Genomic DNA, 22685 nt, shown 5'->3' with positions numbered 1-22685 from the left:
GAAGAGCAGGAGCAAAGGAGAGATAAGGGAAGAAGGAAGGGGAAGGAGAGGAAGAAGGAGGAAAGTAGAGAAGGGAGGGTGAAAAGAAAGAGGTAAGGAGAGGAGGATGGAAAGGAGAGAAAGAGGAGGAGAGAGGGTAGAAAGGGGAAGAGGAAGAGCAGGAGTAGGAGAAAGGTATGGGAAGAAGGAAGGGGAAGGAGAGGAGGAAGGAAGTAGAGAAGGGAGAGAGGGTGAAAAGAAAGAGGTAAGGAGAGGAGGATGGAAAGAAGAGAAAGAGGAGGAGAGAGGGTAGGAAGGGGAAGAGGAAGAGCAGGAGTAGGAGAAAGGTATGGGAAGAAGGAAGGGGAAGGAGAGGAGGAAGGAAGTAGAGAAGGGAGAGAGGGTGAAAAGAAAGAGGTAAGGAGAGGAGGATGGAAAGGAGAGAAAGAGGAGGAGAGAGGGTAGGAAGGGGAAGAGGAAGAGCAGGAGTAGGAGAAAGGTATGGGAAGAAGGAAGGGGAAGGAGAGGAGGAAGGAAGAAAGTAGAGAAGGGAGAGAGGGTGAAAAGAAAGAGGCAAGGAGAGAAGGATGGAATGGAGAGAAAGAGGAGGAGAGAGGGTAGGAAGGGGAAGAGAAAGAGCAGGAGTAGGAGAAAGGTATGGGAAGAAGGAAGGGGAAGGAGAGGAGGAAAGAGGAAAGTAGAGAAGGGAGGGAGGGAGAAAGGAAAGGGAAAGGAAAGGAGGATGGAAGGGAGAGAAAAGGAAGCAGAGAGGGTAGGAAGGGAAAGATGAAGAGTAGGAGCAAAGGAGAGGTAAGGGAAGAAGGAAGGGGAAGGAGAGGAGGAAGGAAGAAAGTAGAGAAGGGAGAGAGGGTGAAAAGAAAGAGGCAAGGAGAGGAGGATGGAAAAGAGAGAAAGAGGAGGAGAGAGGGTAGGAAGGGGAAGAGGAAGAGCAGGAGTAGGAGAAAGGTACAGGAAGAAGGAAGGGGAAGGAGAGGAGGAAGGAAGAAAGTAGAGAAGGGAGGAAGGGAGAAAAGAAAGGGAAAATAAGGTGGTGTTACAACAGGAGGAAGGGATGGTAAACAAAGCAACCCAAACAGTATATTATAACCTATTAAATGAAATAATAAATGTATAAGAATGATAAATGTTAAAACACCTGTAACCAAACGACATGCTGTATGTGATGATGGGGTTTGTTTTTTGTTTCTGTTTTATTGTTGTGTGTATGTGTTGTTTAGGTAATAAAAATAATAAAAAATTATTAAAAAAACAACAATAAATGAATACAAATTTAGCCGGCAATTTCAATTCTATTACATCCATTTCAGAATCTATCTTTTCAGTTCCCATGGTCGTGGAAGAATCCTTAAGAAGAAAAATGGGTGAGACACAATCTCATAATTTTGAAATGTACATAGATCACTGTCTCCGGTGTAATTGCTCCATGATAACTCTAAGTCAGTGGCTTATAACTGAAAAGGGTGGCTGGAAAGAAATGCCCATCTAATCATGGCCTAGCCAGAAGGAAGCAAGATAATCATTGAGAAATAAAGACACAAACTTGATCCCATATATGGAGCAGAGGTGGTATTCAGCCGGTTCGCGCCGGTCCACACCACTTTGCGCGAACCGGTGGGCGGCCATTTCACAACAATAGTGTTGTGATCTAGTAAGTAATACCACAAATAAGTAAGCATACTATTCTATCAGTAGCAACTACAAGTTAATGTACGCAGTCGGCAACAACTGTTGTAGTTTATACAACAGCAGGGATGAAATATACCACCACAATAAGGCAACGGCGATTGAGAAGGAAATGGGAAACCACTGGGCTATGAAAAATCACCATGGTTGAAAACAAGTACATGACCATGAAGGGACAAAGTAGCATCGTGGTTACACCCCACCCCACCTTACCCCATTAGGAGGCAGCATTCAAGAAGAAGAAAAGAATATGTGTCATGTTTGGAGCTAGGATTCCCCAGAAAACATGCGGGGTTTAATTAACATCACTATACTCCACTAAAAAAATAATGCAGGAAGATTCTGATTTAGAAAGTGAAATGAAAAAGGGAGAAAAAGATGAGATGGAAGAAATCTTGAGAATAATTGCCTAGCTCATTGTAAAGCAACTGGAAAGATAAGAACGCAAAGTCACACTCTCTTACCATATATTTTGAAAACTAGTCTAGTCCATTGAAAGGACCAATCAGAACCAACTTTCTCTTATCCTCATATCAATCTGTGTATCTCTGACACTACAATATAAAAGAGCCGAGGTGGCGCAGTGGTTAGGGTGCAGTACTGCAGGCCATTTCAGCTGACTGCTATCTGCAGTTCAGCGGTTCAAATCTCACCGGCTCAAGGTTGACTCAGCCTTCCATCCTTCCGAGGTGGGTGAAATGAGGACCCAGACTGTGGGGGCGATATGCTGACTCTGTAAACCGCTTAGAGAGGGCTGAAAGCCCTATGAAGCGGTATATAAGTCTAACTGCTATTGCTATTGCTAAAAGGGCCACTATCCTAAGAGGAAATCTAAGGTATTCTGAATGGCAAATGTGACATACATCCAGATCAAGGTGTCATAGTTTCAAATATAAATATAAATATTTATATAGATATTCACATAGCACAAGATATTCTACTTTAATAATACAGTTGGGATCTTCTTGTGGATGCAGAATTTGTGTGGTTTCCACATATTAGTTACTGTGGAATACAGATATCAGTACTATCAACAAATCAATTAACACTGTGATAAAGTAATATCATGGATTGATTGTAGGTTGGAATGAATTGAATTATTGTAATGTATCTGGATTCCGCTTAAGAATGAAGATGGACAGGACAGCTCCACTCCAAGAATACAATTTCCTGGCTGTTTCAAGTTAGTATTATTTCCACCAGCATCAATGAAATGGCCATTATTCTTCCATTGCTACTAAACCAGAGAAAGGCAATATTTCTTTAGTTAACCAAATTAAGCAAAGCTTAATTTTTGTTAAGTTTGTTATGGAAAAACTAAGTATAGTCAAGGATCCAGAGATAAAAAGCAAAGGAAGGCAGTGCAAGCAGATAGCAGCAGCAGGAGGAGGAGGAGGAGGAAGAGGAGGAGGAGGAAGACAGTAAATTGATAATGCAAAAGACCTCAGAAGAGAGATGCGAAAGAAGATCAGATTTCTTTCCTGTTAAGAAACAGGAGGCTAGTTCTTTGGAATGCATCTTCTTCATGGATGGGTATTGGCAATCTCATGTTCTTAGGAGGGAAATAGAGGTTTGATTGTATTATACACATTTTCTTATTATAGCCATGGACTTGAGGCTGTATGACAAAGGATGGGGTAATTTTCTAAAATCTGCCCAGAAAGCTACTTTTATAAATAGGATTTTAAAGTATGTCAAAGCCAGATGTAGCTATGTTATTTGATTAGTCCCTCAATAGGACGCTGGTTTTAGGCTGGACATAGTATTTCCAATCAGATAGTCTACAGATTGTTTAGCAAAAAGACAGACCTATTATGTTTTATTACCCAAAAATCTATTAAAGGTTTTATTTTATTTTATTTATTTATGTAATTTATTTGTACGATTTATAGGACGCCCAATCCCGGAGGACTCTGGGAAGGAAAAAAAGAAATAATAAAAAATGAAAATAAGAACAAAAATAAAAACAGGTTAAAATCAACATGCATACATTTGTTACGATCGGGGCTGGAACTCAACAATGAGGTCAACAGCCCCAGGCCTGCCGGAATAGCCAGGTTTTAACAGCTTTCCTAAAGGCCATGAGGGTGGGTGAGGTCCGGATTTCTGGGGGTAGCTGATTCCAAAGGGCCGGAGCAGCCACAGAGAAGGCTCTCCTCCGGGGAGCCGCCAGCCGACACTGTCTGGCTGACGGTATCTGAAGGAGGCCCACTCTGTGGGATCTCACCCGCCGTTGGGAGGAATTTTATCAGCAATATGCCAGGATAACTAAAGTAAACAATAAAGTAAGTTTTCAATTTTAGATTTCTAAATCGGATTTCCAGCATAACGTCTTACCTACATATGTGAGTTCATAAAGCTAAATAATAAGTATGCAGTTGTATATTCATATAATATTAATGTGTGAGATTTACATCCTGCCTTTCATTCAGCTATTATATAGCTTTCTCACCGCTTTTTCCCTAGAAGAAATAACCCTACAAAACAGGCTGGGCTGTGAAGGAGTAGCTGACCCAAAGTCACCCTGTGAACACCTGTGCTTCACTGCTCTCATAAATAAGGACTAAGAGAAAGTGTGTGTGGCAGGGGTGGGTTTCAACCGGTTCGCGGCGGTCCCTGCGAACCGGTTGGTCGGCGAACCCGGAAGTAAGTAACTTCCAGGAACGGCGAAGGGTGCGCCCGCCCGCCCGCGGTCCTTACCCGGTTTTGACGAGTTCTGCGCTTCCACGCATGCGCAGGACGCATACAGCGCCTGCGCAGTCCTCCAGGAGCAGCTGGAGCGTCGCACAGATGCTAGTATGCATGCGTGCACCGCGCGCGTGCACAAGGACGCCGCCGGCCCCGTTCCAACCGAACCGGATGGAACGGGGCGAGAAACCCACCCCTGGTGTGTGGGTGTGTGTATGTGTGTGTAACATGGAGAAATAAATCATAATTATCTTCATCCCACAGGTAATGAAAACAGTTTTGGGTTTTGCTTTTGTATTTTATTTCTTTCTAGTTTTGCTTCGTATTTCATACTGTGGTTAATTGTTAAATCAGGAACATTTTACACTTTCCCGTTTATTTATTACGGCATTTCCTATTACTGCTTTGATCAAAATCTCCATCCTCATTAACTTATTCATGAATTTATTTTTGGGGTTGTGGCTGAATAGTCAGCAGTTGTTATTTCTTCCTTTGAAGCTCTTCATATCCACACTTGGTACACCGGAACAAGACTTTCAGTGAATGCAGAAATGTGGCACGACAAAACCGCGCTCGACTAAAGCGCGCCAGATTAAACCGTGTCGCTGACGTCATCAACAGGGCGACAACAGCGAGCGCGGAGAAAGAAGGGCGCTTTAAATAGCGCTTTGAAAGCAAGCTGATTCAAGTTAAGGTAAGGGTTAGATTTAGCGTTAGGTAAGGGTTAGGTTTAGGGTTAGGTTTAGGTTTAGGATTAGGTTTAGGGTTAGGTTTAGGGGGGTTAGGTTTAGGTTTAGGTGTTAATTTTAGGTTTAGCGTTTACAGCGTGCTATTTTCTCCGCACTGTTGTCGCGCTGTGATGACGTCAGCTACGTGGTTTCGTCGAGCGCCCTTTAGTCGAATGCGGTTTTGTGGTGGAACCATGCAGAAAAGGTTCTCATTGGATCTGTGGTTTTTTTTTTTTTACTACAATGACAGATGGACCTTTGCCCATGTGTAGAATTTTTTTTTAGTTTTACTGTGCACGGTTTGATATTATGCAGAAGTGGATAATAAGGCTGACCTATAATTTGAATTCTTCACATTTCAAGATGCAGCAACTTTAAATATGGCTTTTTTATTTCTTTCAGTGCCTTTCATTGAATAAAAGAAAATCAAAACATTTGCCATTTTATGTATCTGATTTGGAGGCTGATTATTTTGCTTTAAGACTGGTTTGCAATTTGGCTTCATCTTTGATCAGGGAATCAATGAATTTGTTTATAGGTTTTCCCACAATTTTTCACTTTTGCAATCCTTAGCAAAAAAAAAAAGAGTAGGCAATCTTTGGGACTAATGGACACATTTTGAAAGCACGTTATAGATGTTTCATAAGAACCTTATTGGATGAATATAAAATGGCTGACATTAGGCTGCATTCAGAGAGAAACAGGGATAAAACCCATCTTTTTCCCAGTATTGTGGAAGTCTTTTTAAACCACCGCCACTTCTAGTCACAGATCACTTTCAGGAAGCTAGCATCTTGTTTTCCAATTCATGTTTGTCTTTTCAGATAATTAAGGAAATTTGAAAAGACGGCAAGGGGAGGGGGTAGAATCTGATTCAACATCCCTGGATATTGCCCTGCCTATTCTTGCTTAAAATCATTCCATCCAGTTTGCATATCCATCTATTTGCAACATTTTCTATAAATACTGTAAGGATTCCTTTGAATATTTTCCCCAATATCTGATTTTTTCAATAATTGTATTTTTACTAATACATATCATACAAGTAGCTGTTCTTCATTCATAAATTTCCCCCCCATTAATATACATTTTATATACATTTTCCTATTTTATTATATTTGTATATTTAAGGGAAATGGGAGGTTTAGAAATAGGATAGTATACAGAGAGATACAGAGAAAGAAAGAAAAATAAATACATGAATAAATAATAAATAAAGTGGTTTGTGCAGAAAATTTGGCATTACATAATTTTGAGACAAATGTCAAAAGACAACTGTGCATAGTTCACATTTTGATGCCAGAAGTGTACATTCTATATATTTTAAATTCTTCCTATTTCTAATTTTTTGCTATACTCCTTTCTGTCTCTTCTTACAGGTTATAATAAACATAATCCAGCAATTTGTTGTTCAAAAATCTGATCTCTCCATATATATATATATATATATCTGTGTGTGTGTGTGTGTGTGTGTGTGTGTGTGTGTGTGTAGTATCTGTGCTGATAAATAAATAAAGGGAGACTAGTATAGATCTATTTCAAGCTATTTAGCTCTCATCAGCTAGCCATACCCTTACTGGGATTTGAACCTGGGCTATATTACATACTAGGCAGACTTCTTAGCCATTAGGCCATCGGCTCTTATCCGTTATCAGCGAAGCCAGGGTGAAAGGTATCTATTAGATTTTTACAACCCCTGGTAAGCCCCATGGTATGGTATGTACACATACATACATACATACATACATACATACATACATACATACATACATACATACAGGAAAGCAGTAGGCTTATTTGGGCATACCAGGGGTTGTGACACTAAATACATACCTATTTCTCTGGCTCAGCTGATAAAGGAGGAGAACCTTGTGGCTTAGTGGTTAACACAACTGCCTAATATGTAATACAGCCAGGGCTGGATTTTTCTATAGGCTAACTAGGCTTCAGCCTAGGGCCTCAAGATCAAGAGGGGCCTACATTCAAATTGTTATCAAAATTAAAATTACACTATTCTAAAAACAGTGAAGACTAAAACACTGAACCGAAAATAAGGAGAAATTCTACGCATTTGACTAATAAACAAACATAAAAATGTATTGGTTAAGATCATTCCAGCGCCGCGGCAGTTGGGGAGCCCGCCCACAGTAAATATCTGTAAAAGTTTTTTTTTTCAAAATTTCCATTAAAAAAAGGTATTTAAAAGGGATCTGTGGTGAAAAAAAAGGTTGAGAACCATTGCTATAATGCCTATAAAAAAAAGAGAGATTGCACCAAGAAAACTAGCTATTTATTATAGCTGTCCAACTCTAAGGGATTCTGGGCCGTATACAAGCCCTCCCCAATCCATAAAAACGGATAACACATAAAACCACATAAACAGCTTAGGGTAAAATGATCCAAAAACAACACAAACCAAAGCTAAATCAGTCTTCCCTGCCCAGCCCAATAAACAGAATCCCTAGCAAGATGGGATTTTCAACCCAGCCAGAAAGAAGGGATTTGGCCAGCATCTTTCACTTGCCAGCCACCAGAAATTGGGCTAGTGAAGAAGCACCGCTAAATTGGGCTTTCTTCCCAGAGTATGGATGGTTAAGATTCCAGTGGGCACCTCCTGGACCATCAACATGGGAAAGTCCCTCAAACCAGCAGAGGGGCCCTTGGGCTAGAAATCCCCCGAGCCAGCAGAGGGGCCCATCCCAAGTCTAGGATCAAAGCTAGGTGTTAAATGCTTTCCGGAACCCCAGGAGAGATGATGTAATCCTTATCTCTTGGGGAATAATGTCCTAGAGCAGTGGTTCCCAAACTTGGCAACTTTAAGACTTGTGGACTTCAACTCCCAGAATTCTCCAGCCAGCTCTTCTGGGAGTTGAAGTCCACAAGTCTTAAAGTTGCCAAGTTTGGGAACCACTGTCCTAGAGGCTGGGGGCAATGATGCCTTAGTTCCACAAGATGACAACATTTAATAGTGGGGACCTAGGCTTACTCACTCTGCCCAAATGTACTAGACCGGCAGAAAGGATAGGAGATAAATTGGCCTTTGGGTATCTAGGCCTTATGCTGTACAGTGCTTTGTAGGTAATAAACAGCACCATGGATAGATCTGGAAGCTGAATGACAGTCAATACATCTTGCATAGCATTGGTGATCCATGGGCATGTTGACAGATGCCTATTACTGATTACATTGCTGCATTTCAAACCAACTATAGCTTCCAGCTGGTCTTCAAAGGCAGTGTATGATGTACTGCAATAACCAGTTGTGAAGTGATCAGAGTACAGAGTTACAGGCTGAAGGAGATCACCCAACTGAAGAAAGGGTGGGATTCAAATAATTTAACAACCGGTTCTCTGCCCTAATGACCATCTGGGTAGGCGGGGCTCAGTGGTCATGTGACTGGGTGGGCGTGGTCAACTCAACATCACTCACGCCGATGGGCGCTTCGCCTTAGCTGTTCCAATGTAATCAGGGTTAACCGGAGAGGCAGTTTCTGTAAGCAGGGCAATCAAGATTAGGCTAGAAACAACACTGGAATATTTCCTTCCTGCCTTCCTTACAGGATTAGCCCTGTAAAGTGGGGAAAGAACAAAAGGAGATTTCTTCCAACAATCGGTTCTCTGAATTACTTAGAAAGTTACCAACCGGTTCTCCCGAATAGGTGTGAACTGGCTGAATCCTACCACTGAACTGGTGCCCCAGGTGAACCTGGGCAAAGGCCTCCTGGACATAGCTGCCACCTGCTCTTTGAACAGTAGCTGTGAATCCAGGAGTTGCAGTATGCATTATCTTTTCTTTAGAATCTGTGCAGAGAAGTCCATCAAAGTACAAACTAACCGTAGATTTGAAAGAAAAAGTCAATATTTTTTTTTGCACAAAATAAGACAAGCGCTGTATTTAAATAATAGACAGAGAAAGCGCAATAAAAGAGAAATAACTGAAGAAAGTAACAAAATACCTGTGATTTAGAAGTAGAACAACTGTGGCTAAAGAAAGCAGAGATAGTACTAATGGTAAAAGGCGCCTTGGGTGCAATCCCAAAACATCTGGAGCACCACTTGAACACCACCAGGATTTGACAAATTTGCCATCAGTCAATTGCAAAAGGCAGCTTTACTTGGATCAGCTTATATCCTGCCACACAGTGGTGGGTTTCAAAAATTTTGGAAGCTCTTCTGTAGGTGTGGCCTGCTTTCCGGGTCCACTGGTGGAACCTCTTCTAACCGGTCCGGTAGATTTGACGAACTGGTTCTACCGAATAGGTGCGAACTGGTAGGAACCCACCTCTGCTGCCACAATATCCTTTAAAACATCATCAAACAACATCTGCCTTTCCGAGGTTCTTCAGAAAGAACTCGATGGGTGGATAAAAATGCCAAATCCAGTCTAATCGTCTGCGGGACCAATCGTCATCATCATCATATCTTAATTGCTTTGGGAGCCCTTCTTGAATTAAGAAATAAGATAAAATGTGAGAGAAAATAGAAACTGTTACCTGTCACAATGGCTGCACTTAAAGGGCTTTGCTCCCGTGTGCTTCCTGTAATGCCGCGTGAGTTCATCACTTCGTGCAAAACGCCACTCACACCCTTCCCACGAACACTTATAAGGCTTCTCACCTGCAGAGGAGATTACGGAAGTCTTGTTAAGGTTGAAAGCAACATTTGCACAAAAGGCACACTTGCCATTCATATCCCAACATTCCATAAGCCATTGAAAGTGGTTGTCGCGATGCAACGGTTACTGTCCAAACAAGAACATCTGACATGATTCTGCCCTGAATCGGCAAATGATCATAATCACTTCCTGCACAAAAGCTAAATTGAACTTGCAATGCTATATTCCAAACCAGGTATTCAGAGCACTTAATTCTCATTGTCATGGCCATCCTGTATTTGTGCTTACACACGTACTGTAGAAGTCCTTCCACCCAACATTTTGTAAGTTGTAATTTTTGGGACTGGAGAATTGGTAGCACCTCACACAGCAGCAAAGCCCTAAGAAAGGGCTTTGAAGGTGAAATGTGTTTTGGCATTCTTCATTGTCCATTCCTAAAGCCCCTAAAACAGTGTTTCTCAACCTTGGCAACTTGAAGATGTCCGGACTTCAACTCCCAGAATTCCCCAGCCAGCGAATGCATTCGCTGGCTGGGGAATTCTGGGAGTTGAAGTCCGGACATCTTCAAGTTGCCAAGGTTGAGAAACACTGCCCTAAAAGCAATATATTGTTGTTGTTGTTGTTGTTGTTGTTGTTGTTGATTACATTGGTTCCACCACAAATGCGCGAACGACAAAAGCGCGCCTGACTAAACCGCGGTGACAAAACCGCGGTGACAAAACCGCGGTGACAAATGAGTGCTGAAGTGCACCGACAACAGCGCGCCAACAGAAGCGCACTGTAACCTAACCCTAAAAATAACCCTAAACCTAACCCTAACCCTAAACCTAAACCTAACCCTAACACTAACCCTAAACCTTACCTTAATTTAAATCGCGCTTCTGTCGGCGTGCTGTTGTCGGTGCGCTCTTGTCGGCGCGCTTTTGACATCGCGGTTTTAGCGCCGCGGCTTTGTCGGCGCGCTTTTGACGTTCGCGCTTTTGTCGGGTCACGGATTACATTTATCAACTATCCAATTCCAGTGGACTCATAATGCACAGGCAGTAAACATATGCATGTACACATACTTTTCATGGCATTTAACTTATTAAATGCCATGAGATCCAGACCCTCACTACCCTTCCGGCCTTCCACAAAGCGACCAAGACCTGGCTATTCCCGCAGGCCTGGGGCTGTTGATGTGTCCAGCCCCATCCTAAGTTATGAAATGTTGTGGAATTTTAATGTTTTTATTTAATTTTTTGTATGTTCCCCCTTCCTTTTTTTATCTGTAAGCCGCCCTGAGTCTCTCGAGAGTGGGCGTCATACAAACCCTATAAATAAATAAATAAATAAATAAATAAATGAATGAATGAATGAATGAATGAATGAATGAATGAATGAATGAATGAATAAATAAATAAATAAATAAATAAATAAATAAAAATTAGACTTCTGATTTGGACAGATCAGCATCATTACTCAGAAAATTTCTAAGCACTTTTTTTTCAGCCTAGTTTCTGCACAGCTCTGAACAAATGATTTACTATAAAGGAAACAATATTATTCCATAGGAATTGATAAATATTCAAATAATGGTTAAAACAGAAACTCTGCAATGCCCAAAAGTCACTCTTTACTTCGCTTGAAACTGTGAGGCTTTTCCTGGGCTTTTAAGCATAGGCAAGTGATCAGCAGAAGGGAGTGACTTTTAATGGAACTGGCCCAGTCAGTGACTCTGTACATTGATTCCCACTCGTTCATACGTTATTTTTTTTTAGATATTCTTTAATCAATTAATTTTTTACATCGATTTTAAGCAGTTTTAAATCTACTTTTATAATTTTTAGATCTGGTTTTGGCCCCGAAATATCCCAGTAGCCTAGAAGAATCCTTCCATTCCCCACCACTTTCCCCACTTGGATGAGAAGCAAAATGTCTTCAAAGAAAAAAAACCCAGCAGCCAGAATTGTATTCGCAAAAAACTGGAAAAACGAAATAATACCAAAAGAGGAAGAAGTTATCCGAAAAATAATGGACTGTGCCGAAATGAGTAAATTGACATTTGAAATTAGAGAGCAAGAGGATGAACAATTTTATAAGATATGGGATTTGTTTTATCGGTGGCTAAGGGAAAAAAAAAACTTTGGAAATGAAAAATGATACACTTATGCCTTAATTGAAAAAAGTAAATGATGATATAATTATGCTGTGAAATAATTCAACAATGATATAAGGAAGTACTAATATAAGGTCTGGTGATATAATGTATAAGGTTAAGAACTTACTATAATGATATCTCGCTGCTGATAAGGCAATTCTAATAGGGGAACAAATGAAAACTGGTATATATAGGCAGCGATGCCTTGTTGAACAATGAAGGAATAAGATCTCTGTTTGAAGGTATGAAATGCAAGGTTAACAATGAATAGAAGTATACTCTCTGGGGGAAAACAATGCTAATGTTAACTGAATATATTGTAGAAGGAAAATGAGGCCTTTAGTTATATTAGATGGAATATCTGAGACGGTAAATATTATTTGAAGATGCAGATGTTAAAACAACTATAACCAAACGACATGCTGCATGTGATGATGGGTTTTTTTCCCCCCCTTTTTTCTTTTTTGGACTTTTTTGTCTTTTTTGTCCTTTTTGGCTTTCCCCTCCTCCCCCCCTCCCTTTTTTTTCTTTTTTAAACCCTAGCTTATTGTGGTGTTTATTAAATATACAACAGAGAGATATGGGATGTATAAATTTAGTAGGGATGCACCTGTGATTAAATGACATATTGTATGTGATGATGGGGTTCCCCCCCTTTTTTTCTTTCTTTCTTTTTTTCTCCTTTTCCCATTGTTGTCTATGTAATGAAAAATAAAAATAAATGTCAAAAAAAGAAAAAGGAAAAAGGAAAAAAACCCCAGAAAATCCAGTTGCCTCTTGAAAAGCACCTTTGGGACAGCCATGAGCTGGACAGAATCTCCATAGATAATGGATGGAAACTAATCAAGGACAAATAAGGATAAAATTCCTGCCAGTTAGAACAATTAACAATGGCTTGCCTTCAGTGGTTGGGGGGTGCTCCACCACTGCAGGTTTTTAAGAAAAGATTGGACAGCCGTTTGTCTGAAATGGCACAGTGTCTCCTGATTGAGCAGGGGGTTGGACTAGAAGACCTCCAAGGTCCCTTCCAAATCTGTTATACAGTTCTGTTCTTATTATCTTTCTTAGGAAAGATATAAGTGAAATGCACCCTGTCCATTCTCTTAGACTTCTCTGGTGCATACAGGTATCCTTCCGAGAAAATTCTTTATATAGGCCAGTGTTCTGAGCCCCCGCCGTACGGTGAGTCACGCCGACACAAGGTTACTGTTAGCCACGCTTTATTCACAGTAACTACTCACAGACAAGACTTTGGTAGCAACCCAGACTCCCACAGATAAGAGATACACACAAGAGCTTCTCCAGCTCTGTTGTGTCCTGCAAAAAGTCTCCTCCCAAAGTCTCTTCTTATATACACTCTTGGAAGGAGCCAAATCACAACCACTTAGGCCGGATTATCTTCTATGTCTCCATAATTGCTGCCTGCGCTGTTCCGCCCTTCTCTGTCTGGCGTCCAGGACCAACTCCCTTTGCTCCTCCCCACTACTCCAGGGCCTGACGTCAGGGACAAACTCCCTTTGGCTTTCACCGCTGCTCCATGCCTCAGGTGCCTCCTGGTGGACAACCAGCCTCTCTGGTCCCTGCTCGGAGTCTGAACCCTGCCCAGGGTCCTCCACATCGTCCAGAGCCGACTCATAAGGTCCCTCGCTATCGGAGTCTGTCGGCAGCTCCAACGGCTCCTGCTAGGCCACAACAGGTGAGGATGAACTGCTTTGTAATGGTTGACATGGCTAACTCCAAAGGTGGTCCTGGAGGATTTCTACTCAGTCCATAGACATTCACAATGGGGGAGAATTCTCCAACATTCCCATGTTATAGAACACCCACAGGGAACAAAGGAGATTATTTGGAGATGCAGGGTAAAGTGTCATCTGCACGCAGATGTTCTTACTCCTTTCTCAGGAATTCCAGGTAAGGAGGTGGAAGTGCTGAGCCAGCACCTGACTTCACTGAGGATTTGGATAAAAGCCAAGAAACCAAAGCTGAATCTAGGCAAGATGGAAGTGCTACTGTTGTATTTTCATTTAGGGGGGGATCAGGTTTGTAGCTTCTAATTCTATTTTTATCATTAGATACACACATCCTCTGTAGAATGACACACATTTTAGGCTGTATTGCTCTGTGTGAATAGGTCCCATTGGAGTAATCCACGTCCTGATAAACTTTTATATATACAGCTGCCCTTGAAAACAGCTTTAAATATTTGGTCCAAAAACGATGCAGCCAGCTAGGAGCTAAGTTCAATTTAAAGATGTTATCAATTTTCTATTCTTTTTTCAAATATATTTTAGACTGTTTTTGTTAAAGATTTATACTGTGTATGGGTTCTGGGAAGTCGGGGGAGGGAAGGCTGGGGGGGGTTGGGGGGAAGGGTGGGAGGGAGGGATGTATATTTGGCTTGACGAGGGATGTTAGATTCTAATGTAATATGATTGCACATGTATACTGTCTTCTCTTATTTTTTCTTTAAAACTAAGATAGGTTGTATATTGATATGTAAGCATAAATACCATCAACATAGAATGGAGTTTGCTCAGAAGCTGAAATACACCAATGAGAGGAAGAGTTGGAAACAGAAGAGAGAAGAAAGATAGGAAGAGAGGGATAGGAGAGAGGGTCAGGGGGGAAGATGAGGAGGATAAGGAGGAGTGGAATGAAGAGAGAGGAGAAGGAGAAAGGAAGGGGAAGTAGAGTAGAAAAGGATGATGGAGGGAAGAAAGGAGGTAGGAGAGAGGTAGAAGAAAGAGGTGTATGGGGAGCAGAAGAGCCAATAATGGGTTTTTATCTTTCTGGGCGTTGATGACAAGAGGAACTGATGTAATTACTACTTAATACAATAGGATATTGGCTATGTAATAGTATACATGTGATTATATGTTATGAAAATGGAAAATAAAAAAGTATATTTCAAAAGAAAAAATAAACAAAAAAATATAAAAAACAAATAATAATAATAATAATAATAATAATAATAATAATGAAGCCTACAAATACTTAGGCATTCTGCAGTTGGATAACATCAAGCATGGAGGAGTAAAAACTATTGTCAGGCGAGAATACACCAACAGAGTTAGGAAAATTTTGAAATCTAAATTGAATGGTGGAAATACAATCAAGGCCATAAATACCTGGGCAATACCAGTTATAAGATAAACAGCTGGTATAGTTAACTGGACACAAGCTGATTTGGACATTTTGGATCGAAAAACCAGGAAACTAATGACAATGCACTACAGTTTACATCCATGTGGTGATACTGATAGACTATATACCTGCCCCGAAAATCAGGTGGCAGAGGATTATTACAAGTGAAGCAAACAGTTGAAGAAGAAAAACATGCACTGGCTGATTATTTAAAAGAAAGTCAAGAACATCTATTAATCGAAGTAAAGAACAAAAATCTACTGAAGGCCCAACAGATGAAACAAGAATACAGAAAAGATGTGATAAAATCAAGAATGGAGAGTTGGCAGAACAAAACACTGCATGGCCAATTTCTGGAAAAAATAAAAGATAAAGTGGACAGTGAACAAACTTGGTTATGGTTAACAACAGGTACATTAAAGAAAGAAACAGAGTCACTAATCCTGGCTGCGCAAGAACAAGCTATCCGCACAAATGCCATTAAGGCCAAAATCGAAAAATCCTCTGATGATGCCAAATGCAGACTTTGCAAAGAAGCTGACGAAACTGTTGATCACATACTCAGCTGCTGTAAAAAAAATCGCGCAGACTGATTATAAATTGCGGCACAATTCAGTAGCACAAATGATCCATTGGAATTTGTGCAAAAATTATAATATTAAAACAGCAACAAACTGGTGGGAACATCAGCCTGAAAAAGTCACCGAAAATCAGATGGTCAAGATCTTGTGGGATTTCCGTATACAAACCGACAAAATACTGGCGCATAATACACCAGACATCACACTGGTTGAGAAAAATAAGGTCACAATCATAGACATCGCAATACCAGGTGATAGCAGGGTCGCCGAGAAGGAACATGAAAAAATCGCAAGATACCAGGACTTAAAAATCGAAATTCAACGACTATGGCACAAACCAGCAGTGGTAATTCCAGTGGTAATTGGCACACTGGGTGCTATTCCAAAAGCACTGGAATTACATTTAAAACAGTTAAAAATTGACAAAATCACCATCAGTCAAATGCAAAAAGCCGCACTGCTTGGATCTGCACGCATATTAAGAAAATACGTTACGACGTCCTAGGCCCCTGGGTGGGGCCCGACTAGTAACCAATGCCAAATCCGGTGAAACAACTGGCCGCTGTGATACAATTGTATAATAATAATAAACGATACAGCCAGAAGTGCTGAATATAGTTGGATAATGAGAGTATATTTTGCAAGTTTTGTAAGGTCCCCCCCCCCCAGTTCCAATTCAGGTTGTTGGAATTAACCTATAAAGCCCCCAAAAATGTGTTTTCCCCCTAGCTATTACCAACCATTCCCTAAGATCAATATCAGCGGTCCTCCTCAGGGTCCCTTCCCTGGCTGAGATGTAGGAATCAGCCACTGGAGAGGGCTATTCCAGTAGCTAACCAAATGCTATGTGAACCACCTGCCTCTTCTTCACAATTGAAGCAAACTGACTGAAGGCCTGAAAATACCTTCCTCATTTACATGTTTCTTCATTCAGTGAGTACTGCATAATCAACAAGGCTACACAATGCATTTTAACTACCTGACTTCAAGAAGATAGAAAAGTTACAGGAGGGCACAAAGGGATTTATGTTTATTGATAAAGTATTTCTAAGCTGCTGTAGATCAACTGATCTCAAAGTGGAACACGCTCGATAAAATGGGTTAACATAACAAATAATAGGTAATCTAATAATCAAATTCGTAATTCGTAATTTAATAAATTTATATGCCTCCCAATCCCGTAGGACTCCGGGCAGCTTACAAATACAAGAATGAAACAAAAATAAAAAATAGGGGAAGGACGAGAACAGATTTAAAAGGAACACACCATACACTAGACTTAAGATAGGGGCTGGAACTCATTCATGGGTCAAGAGCCCCAGGCCTGCCGGAACAGCCAGGTTTTGGTGGCTTTTTGGAAGGCTAAGAGAGTAGGAAGGGTCCGGATCTCCACGGGTAGATCGTTCCACAGGACGGGGGCAGCTACAGAGAAGGCCCTCCCCTGAGGGGCCACCAGCCGGCATTGTCCGGTCGATGGCACCCGGAGAAGGCCCAGCCTGTGAGATCTTATCGGCCGTTGGGAGGTATGTGGCAGGAGGTGGTCTCGCAGATATCCAGGTCCTAGGCCATGTAGGGCTTTTAAAGCTGAGAAATGCTGCAGCTAGTGCAAAAATTGTTAAAAGAGTTCTAAAAGGCTTCCCTCCATGATTTACTTGGTGAGCTGGATACCTTTTATCTAGAGACATCCTTGAAGAACCTCATTCTTGCAAACTTTATTTTGCTTTTGCTCTCTCTTTATATTTCTATTTCTTCTTTTAGAAAGTATCCGAGTGTGTCATATTGGTGGGCCTGCTGAGAGCCCTGTTTGGGATCCATACTTTTTGAACTAATGCTTATATTTGAATGGCATTGTCCAGTAGATAAAAATGGCGTGGATCGGTCGTAAAACGACCTGCTCATTCCCAAATGCTCTTATTTTCTTATTGTTTATCTGCACCTTTGTTACACTGTTTCATCCCTCCATTATTCCACTATATCCTCCTTCATTAGATGACATAATTCACAGAATCCTATAATTCTATGTCAGTGTTTCTTAACCTTGGCGACTTTAAGTCCTGCGGACTTCAACTCCCAGAATCCCCCAGCCAGCGTAGCTACGCTGGCTGGGGGATTCTGGGAGTTGAAGTCCACAGGACTTAAAGTCGCCAAGGTTAAGAAACACTGTTCTATGTTCAGGAAACCAAAAGTAATTGTAGAGAGAATTTTATTTAATCCCTCTCCTTCATATTTTCCCCGCATTCACTCTGCGTTTGATCAGCCAATGGTTGTCTAATTTAATGCAATATACTTGTTTCTATGCCACCACAATCAACGTTCTTGGCAGCTCAAATACAGTACAAAAATGCAATATAAAGCCCCCCCTTTACAAAAATAAAAACAAGAAGACAGATTTTTAAAAAGGCAACCGCACTTCAAATCAAGGGAAGGCTTTCCAGTCTCAAAGACCTTGCAAAATGCACAGAGAGGGAAACTGCCTGATCCGTAGGGACGTTTCTCCACAAGGTTGGCACCACAATGAAAAGGCAGCACCTCCTTGCTTTAGCTCCCCAAAAGTGAGATTTGTAGTAATTTCTTTCGGCAGAAAAGATTTTTTTTTTTACATGCCATTGTGAATTTCACATAGGGTGTCTGCAGTTACAAAGGAGTCTCACCTGTTATGTAACATTCCTAACCAGCAATTGAAAGGACAATTTCTGTCCTGGCACTGAAGTATGTCCAATCCAAACAGGGAAGATTCCTGAATTGGGTAGTCAGACAGGACTACTCAAAAAGCCAGAGTTGGGGGAGGGGAGGGTTGAGCCGAGGTGGCGCAGTGGTGAGGGTGTGGTACTGCAGGCCACTTCAGCTGACTGTTATCTGCAGTTCAGCAGTTCAAATCTCACCGGCTCAAGGTTGACTCAGCCTTCCATCCTTCCGAGGTGGGTGAAATGAGGACCCGGATTGTTGGGGGCGATATGCTGACTCTGTAAACCGCTTAGAGAGGGCTGAAAGCCCTATGAAGCGGTATATAAGTCGAACTGCTATTGCTATTGGCTTTTCTGCATTGTGGTGTTTTTTATTCGTGCATATGGGAAATTAGTGGTGGGAAGTACTAGGAGAGAACCAAGGACTCCTTTGCAAATGAATACCAATGAATATCAATCATAATGAGAGAGCTGGCAGAATCAGGTCTGGGAAAAACTACAGGTAACATAAACTCTTGCTGCAGAAGAAACTCCAGTGCAACCTTGGAGTGGAAGGAAATAGCCATTTATAAAACCATCCTATCCTTGTGAAACATCAAATATCTGAATGAAAACATTGAAATGAAAGATGAATGTTCCATGGACTGATGTGCTGAAATTGGCAACAGGAAATGCTGTTTTTTGAATCAGCAGAGAGGAGAAAGAACTGAAGGGCTTAAATATTAATAACTAGTGACATACTCCATGTTGAAGTAGTTAATTACCTGGGAAGAAAAGAATTAGAAATTTCCTTTTAAAATCCACTAAAAATAGAGTGGGAGAAATACAATGAACAAACATTCTCATATTGCTGAAACTTATTAACAGCAATGTTAATACGGTAGTTGTAGTGAAATAGGAGAAAGATCCAATCTGGTGGAGAAGTGGAAAAAAGAAAAAAAAAGGAAAATATGGCAATGGCAAAACAAAAAATTAAGCTTGGTAAAACACCGACTCTCATTCTCCACCCCCCCCCAAAAAAGTGGCTTAAAATACAGACAAAATATTGTTCCAACCTATCAGGTGGGTCGATATGAGGAATGCTTGCAAGATATAAACCAATTCCAAAAGTCAGCATGGCAGAGAGCAAATGTACAAATCTCTGTTCCAGGATAGTACCTGGAATTGGAATTAAATAATGGCAGATATTGTCCACACTTTCGCATAAGGTTTATTGACTGACAGATTCTGCCATGAGTTTAGAAGCACTGACACCCTGACTGTATTAATTTGCTGCTTAGCAATATGAATGGCCTCATTACAAAACACATTGATGACCTCTTACTTGTCATCTGTCAGATTCCTGAAATGGGGCAAAGCTTTCACCCATAAGAAATTGCTGATATTAGTCGGACAGGGCTGGTAATTGGCTACCGTAGTCCTAATCTCCGGAAGAATTAAGCTTCTGCCCCATTGTGTTGCGTTTACAAACTGCTATACAGGGAGGCAGAATACTGATGGCGTTTCACATAGACTGAGGTACTTTCATGCTGGCAGAATTAGGTTGTGGGTGTCGAAACAAGAAGGAACAACCTTTGTCTTGGATCCTGTGTAAATTATCAAAATGCTGCCCTGTTGTATAAAAGTGGTTTCATTCAAGAGTCCTCAACCCTCTGAAAACAGAGCTGGAAGTGCAAATTTCTGAACAGGCACAGGCATGAAGGTGTGACCGGACAAATGCGCACACGACAAAAGTGCGCTGACAAAACCGCGGCGAGAAAACCATGATGTCATAAACTCGCCCACAACAACGCGCCGACAAAACCGCACCCACAAAAGCACGATTTAAGTTAAGGTAAGGGTTAGGTTCAGGGTTAGGTTCAGGGTTAGGTTTAGGGTTTATTTATTTATTTATTAGACTTATATACCGCTTCATAGGGCTTTCAGCCCTCTCTAAGCGGTTTACAGAGTCAGCATATCGCCCCCACAGTCTGGGTCCTCATTTCACCCACCTCAGAAGGATGGAAGGCTGAGTCAACCTTGAGCCGGTGAGATTTGAACCACTGAACTGCAGATCACAGTCAGCTGAAGTGGCCTGCAGTACTGCACCCTAACCACTGTGCCACCTCGGCTCGGGTTAGGGTTATTAGGTTGTTATTAGTTGTTCATTGAAGGCGCGCATTCGTCGGCGCGATTTCAACCTCACGGTTTTCTCGCCGCGGTTTTGGCGGCGCGCTTTTGTCGAGCGCGCATTTGTTGGTGAACCGCATAAAGGCAGGATAGCACAGTAAAAGACAGGTTGGTTTACTTCTAATAGGAGGGAACAAGCTGTAAGTAAAGCTGCCTTGGTATAAGTTTAATTTTTCTCTGAAAGAGAACACAACTCAGACCAGCAAATTAGAGTGTTGATTATTCTGATAAGAATCAGAGTTGTAGGAATCTCCATCTAAAAACTGATCTAAATGCTCTCTGGGAACCCTGCCCAGATCTGAAGTTTGTATTGGGCTATAAATAGTTGCCATTGCAGTAGAAATCTATCAGGATACACCTGGACAGAACATCAGATTTGATCTCTAAAATGTGGAGCACATAAGATCCCGTAAAAACAACAACCAGACAGTTGTTTTAAAGTATGGAAGACTGGTGCTACGATCACAATCTCCACATGCTCATCGAAGAATGGGAGCGTGAAGGTGCACATGGGATTAGTTTAGGATGGAGCTTGGTCCCATCATTTGGCTTTTGAGACAGAGACCGCTAAGTTCCTCTCTGGGAACAGACCTCAAACCTTTAGAGTTGAGGGGTTAGCAAGAGAAGCAGAAACAACAGTATCAAGATTGGTAGAACGGATGAATCTTTGATATAAAAGAAGGAAAGACTCAAGGGAGGTTGTGTAGAAATCAACATTGTTTTAGTTCTCCACCGATACCACCACCACCCCCGGGAATCTGACCATTGGATTGGATTGGATTGGATTTATTTCATTTATATGCCGCCCTTTTCCCCGAAGGGGACTCAGGGCGGCTCACAATTCAGTCAGGGAAAAGGGGTACAGACAGGGGATAAAAAGACGAACATAACAGTACACAATTTAAAACACACAACAACCATACCATTCGAGGAGGGGGGCAGAAGCTCTTTAGCCCCAAGCCTGTCGGAATAGCCAGGTTTTAAGGGCTTTGCGGAAGGCCTGGAGGGTGGTGAGGGTTCGAATCTCCACGGGGAGTTCGTTCCAGAGGGTCGGAGCAGCCACAGAGAAGGCTCTCCTCCGGGTAGTCGCCAGTCGGCATTGGCCGGCGGATGGAATTCGGAGGAGGCCTAATCTGTGGGATCTGATCAGTCTTTGGGTGTCATAAGAGCTTGAAATGGAAGCAGAAGGCTTTCAGACACACAAGATGGAAGAAGCAATATCTGCCAGGTTCAACAGAATGAAAGACTGAGAGGAAAGCACTGGTGAATTTGGCTGTTTCTTGAATGTTGAGAATAATGCAGTCCATTAGCTTTAGAGTGATGAGAAGGTTCAGCGTCCTCCAGTGCCACCACTGAACAGTCCTGGTGAAGGATTGTTATGCAAAGACACAAAGATTATAGAAAGCCTTTCAAGGAAAAACTTGACAGTGAAAATATGATTTCATTTCATGTCCTTTCCCATGACAACATGATATGAAGAATGTCCATTTGGAGAATGCAGCTTGTTGTTAAAGAGTTTTGACTGATACACAAAGGATCCTTAATGCCATAAACACTCTCAAACAAAACATAAGCAAACCATGTTTCAACTCATTCTCTCTCCCTCCCTCACTCGGATAGCTAGGTATTCTGACCCGCTCCTCCGTCCAGTAATGAATGCTGAGACAAGCTTAACTGGAATGTACTTTAAAAGCAAGCCACCAAAACCTCGGTGGCTGAAAGCCAAGCAAAACAAACAGATAAGGGCCTTGGCAGCAACTCAGACAAACTCAGGCAGCAACAAACACAGATAAGGCTTGGCAGAAATCCAGCCTGCCAAGCTCACAGTAATGTCCTCCGACATTCAATCCTGCGCTGACTTCTACAAAGAGGGGCGTGTGCACAAGTCGCTTTTTATAGTCTGGAGAGGAGCCTAATGACCACCAGCTGAGTACAATCACCTCCTGTAATTGCGTAATTGTTCCTGACGCCTAGTAGCTCTTTGATGGCGTGCATCCAGGAACAACTCACTACTGGCCTCCGGCTCACTCTTGTCTCCTTCCCACTGGTCCAAGGCTCAGGCGCCTCCTGGTGGCCAACCAGCCTCTCTGCGCCCTGCTCGGAGTCGGAACCCTGTCCAGGGTCCTCCACATCCTCCAGAGCCGACTCATAGGGCCCCTCGCTGTTGGAGTCTGGTGGCAGCTCCAACGGCACCTGCTGGGCCACAACAGCTAGGTACAACTGAATATGACATGGGTAGCTCTAGTGCCGTGAT

The 22685-nt window shown here is 41.8% G+C and overlaps 1 protein-coding gene across 1 annotated transcript in view; it reads right to left on the bottom strand.

The window, feature by feature from the left end:
• The window catches only part of KLF7 (Kruppel like factor 7), an 86751-nt gene that overhangs the window by 4094 nt on the left and 59972 nt on the right, over positions 1–22685 (bottom strand). The window contains exon 3 of the mRNA XM_032233500.1: positions 9592–9715. Coding sequence (XP_032089391.1) covers positions 9592–9715 — 124 coding nt within the window. The remainder of the gene's footprint in view (positions 1–9591; positions 9716–22685) is intronic.

Source organism: Thamnophis elegans, chromosome 1 (genome assembly GCF_009769535.1).
Source record: "Thamnophis elegans isolate rThaEle1 chromosome 1, rThaEle1.pri, whole genome shotgun sequence".
Lineage (NCBI taxonomy): Eukaryota > Metazoa > Chordata > Lepidosauria > Squamata > Colubridae > Thamnophis > Thamnophis elegans.
Note: the sequence above shows the minus strand (reverse complement) of the source record. Positions and strands in the feature narration are given on the sequence as shown.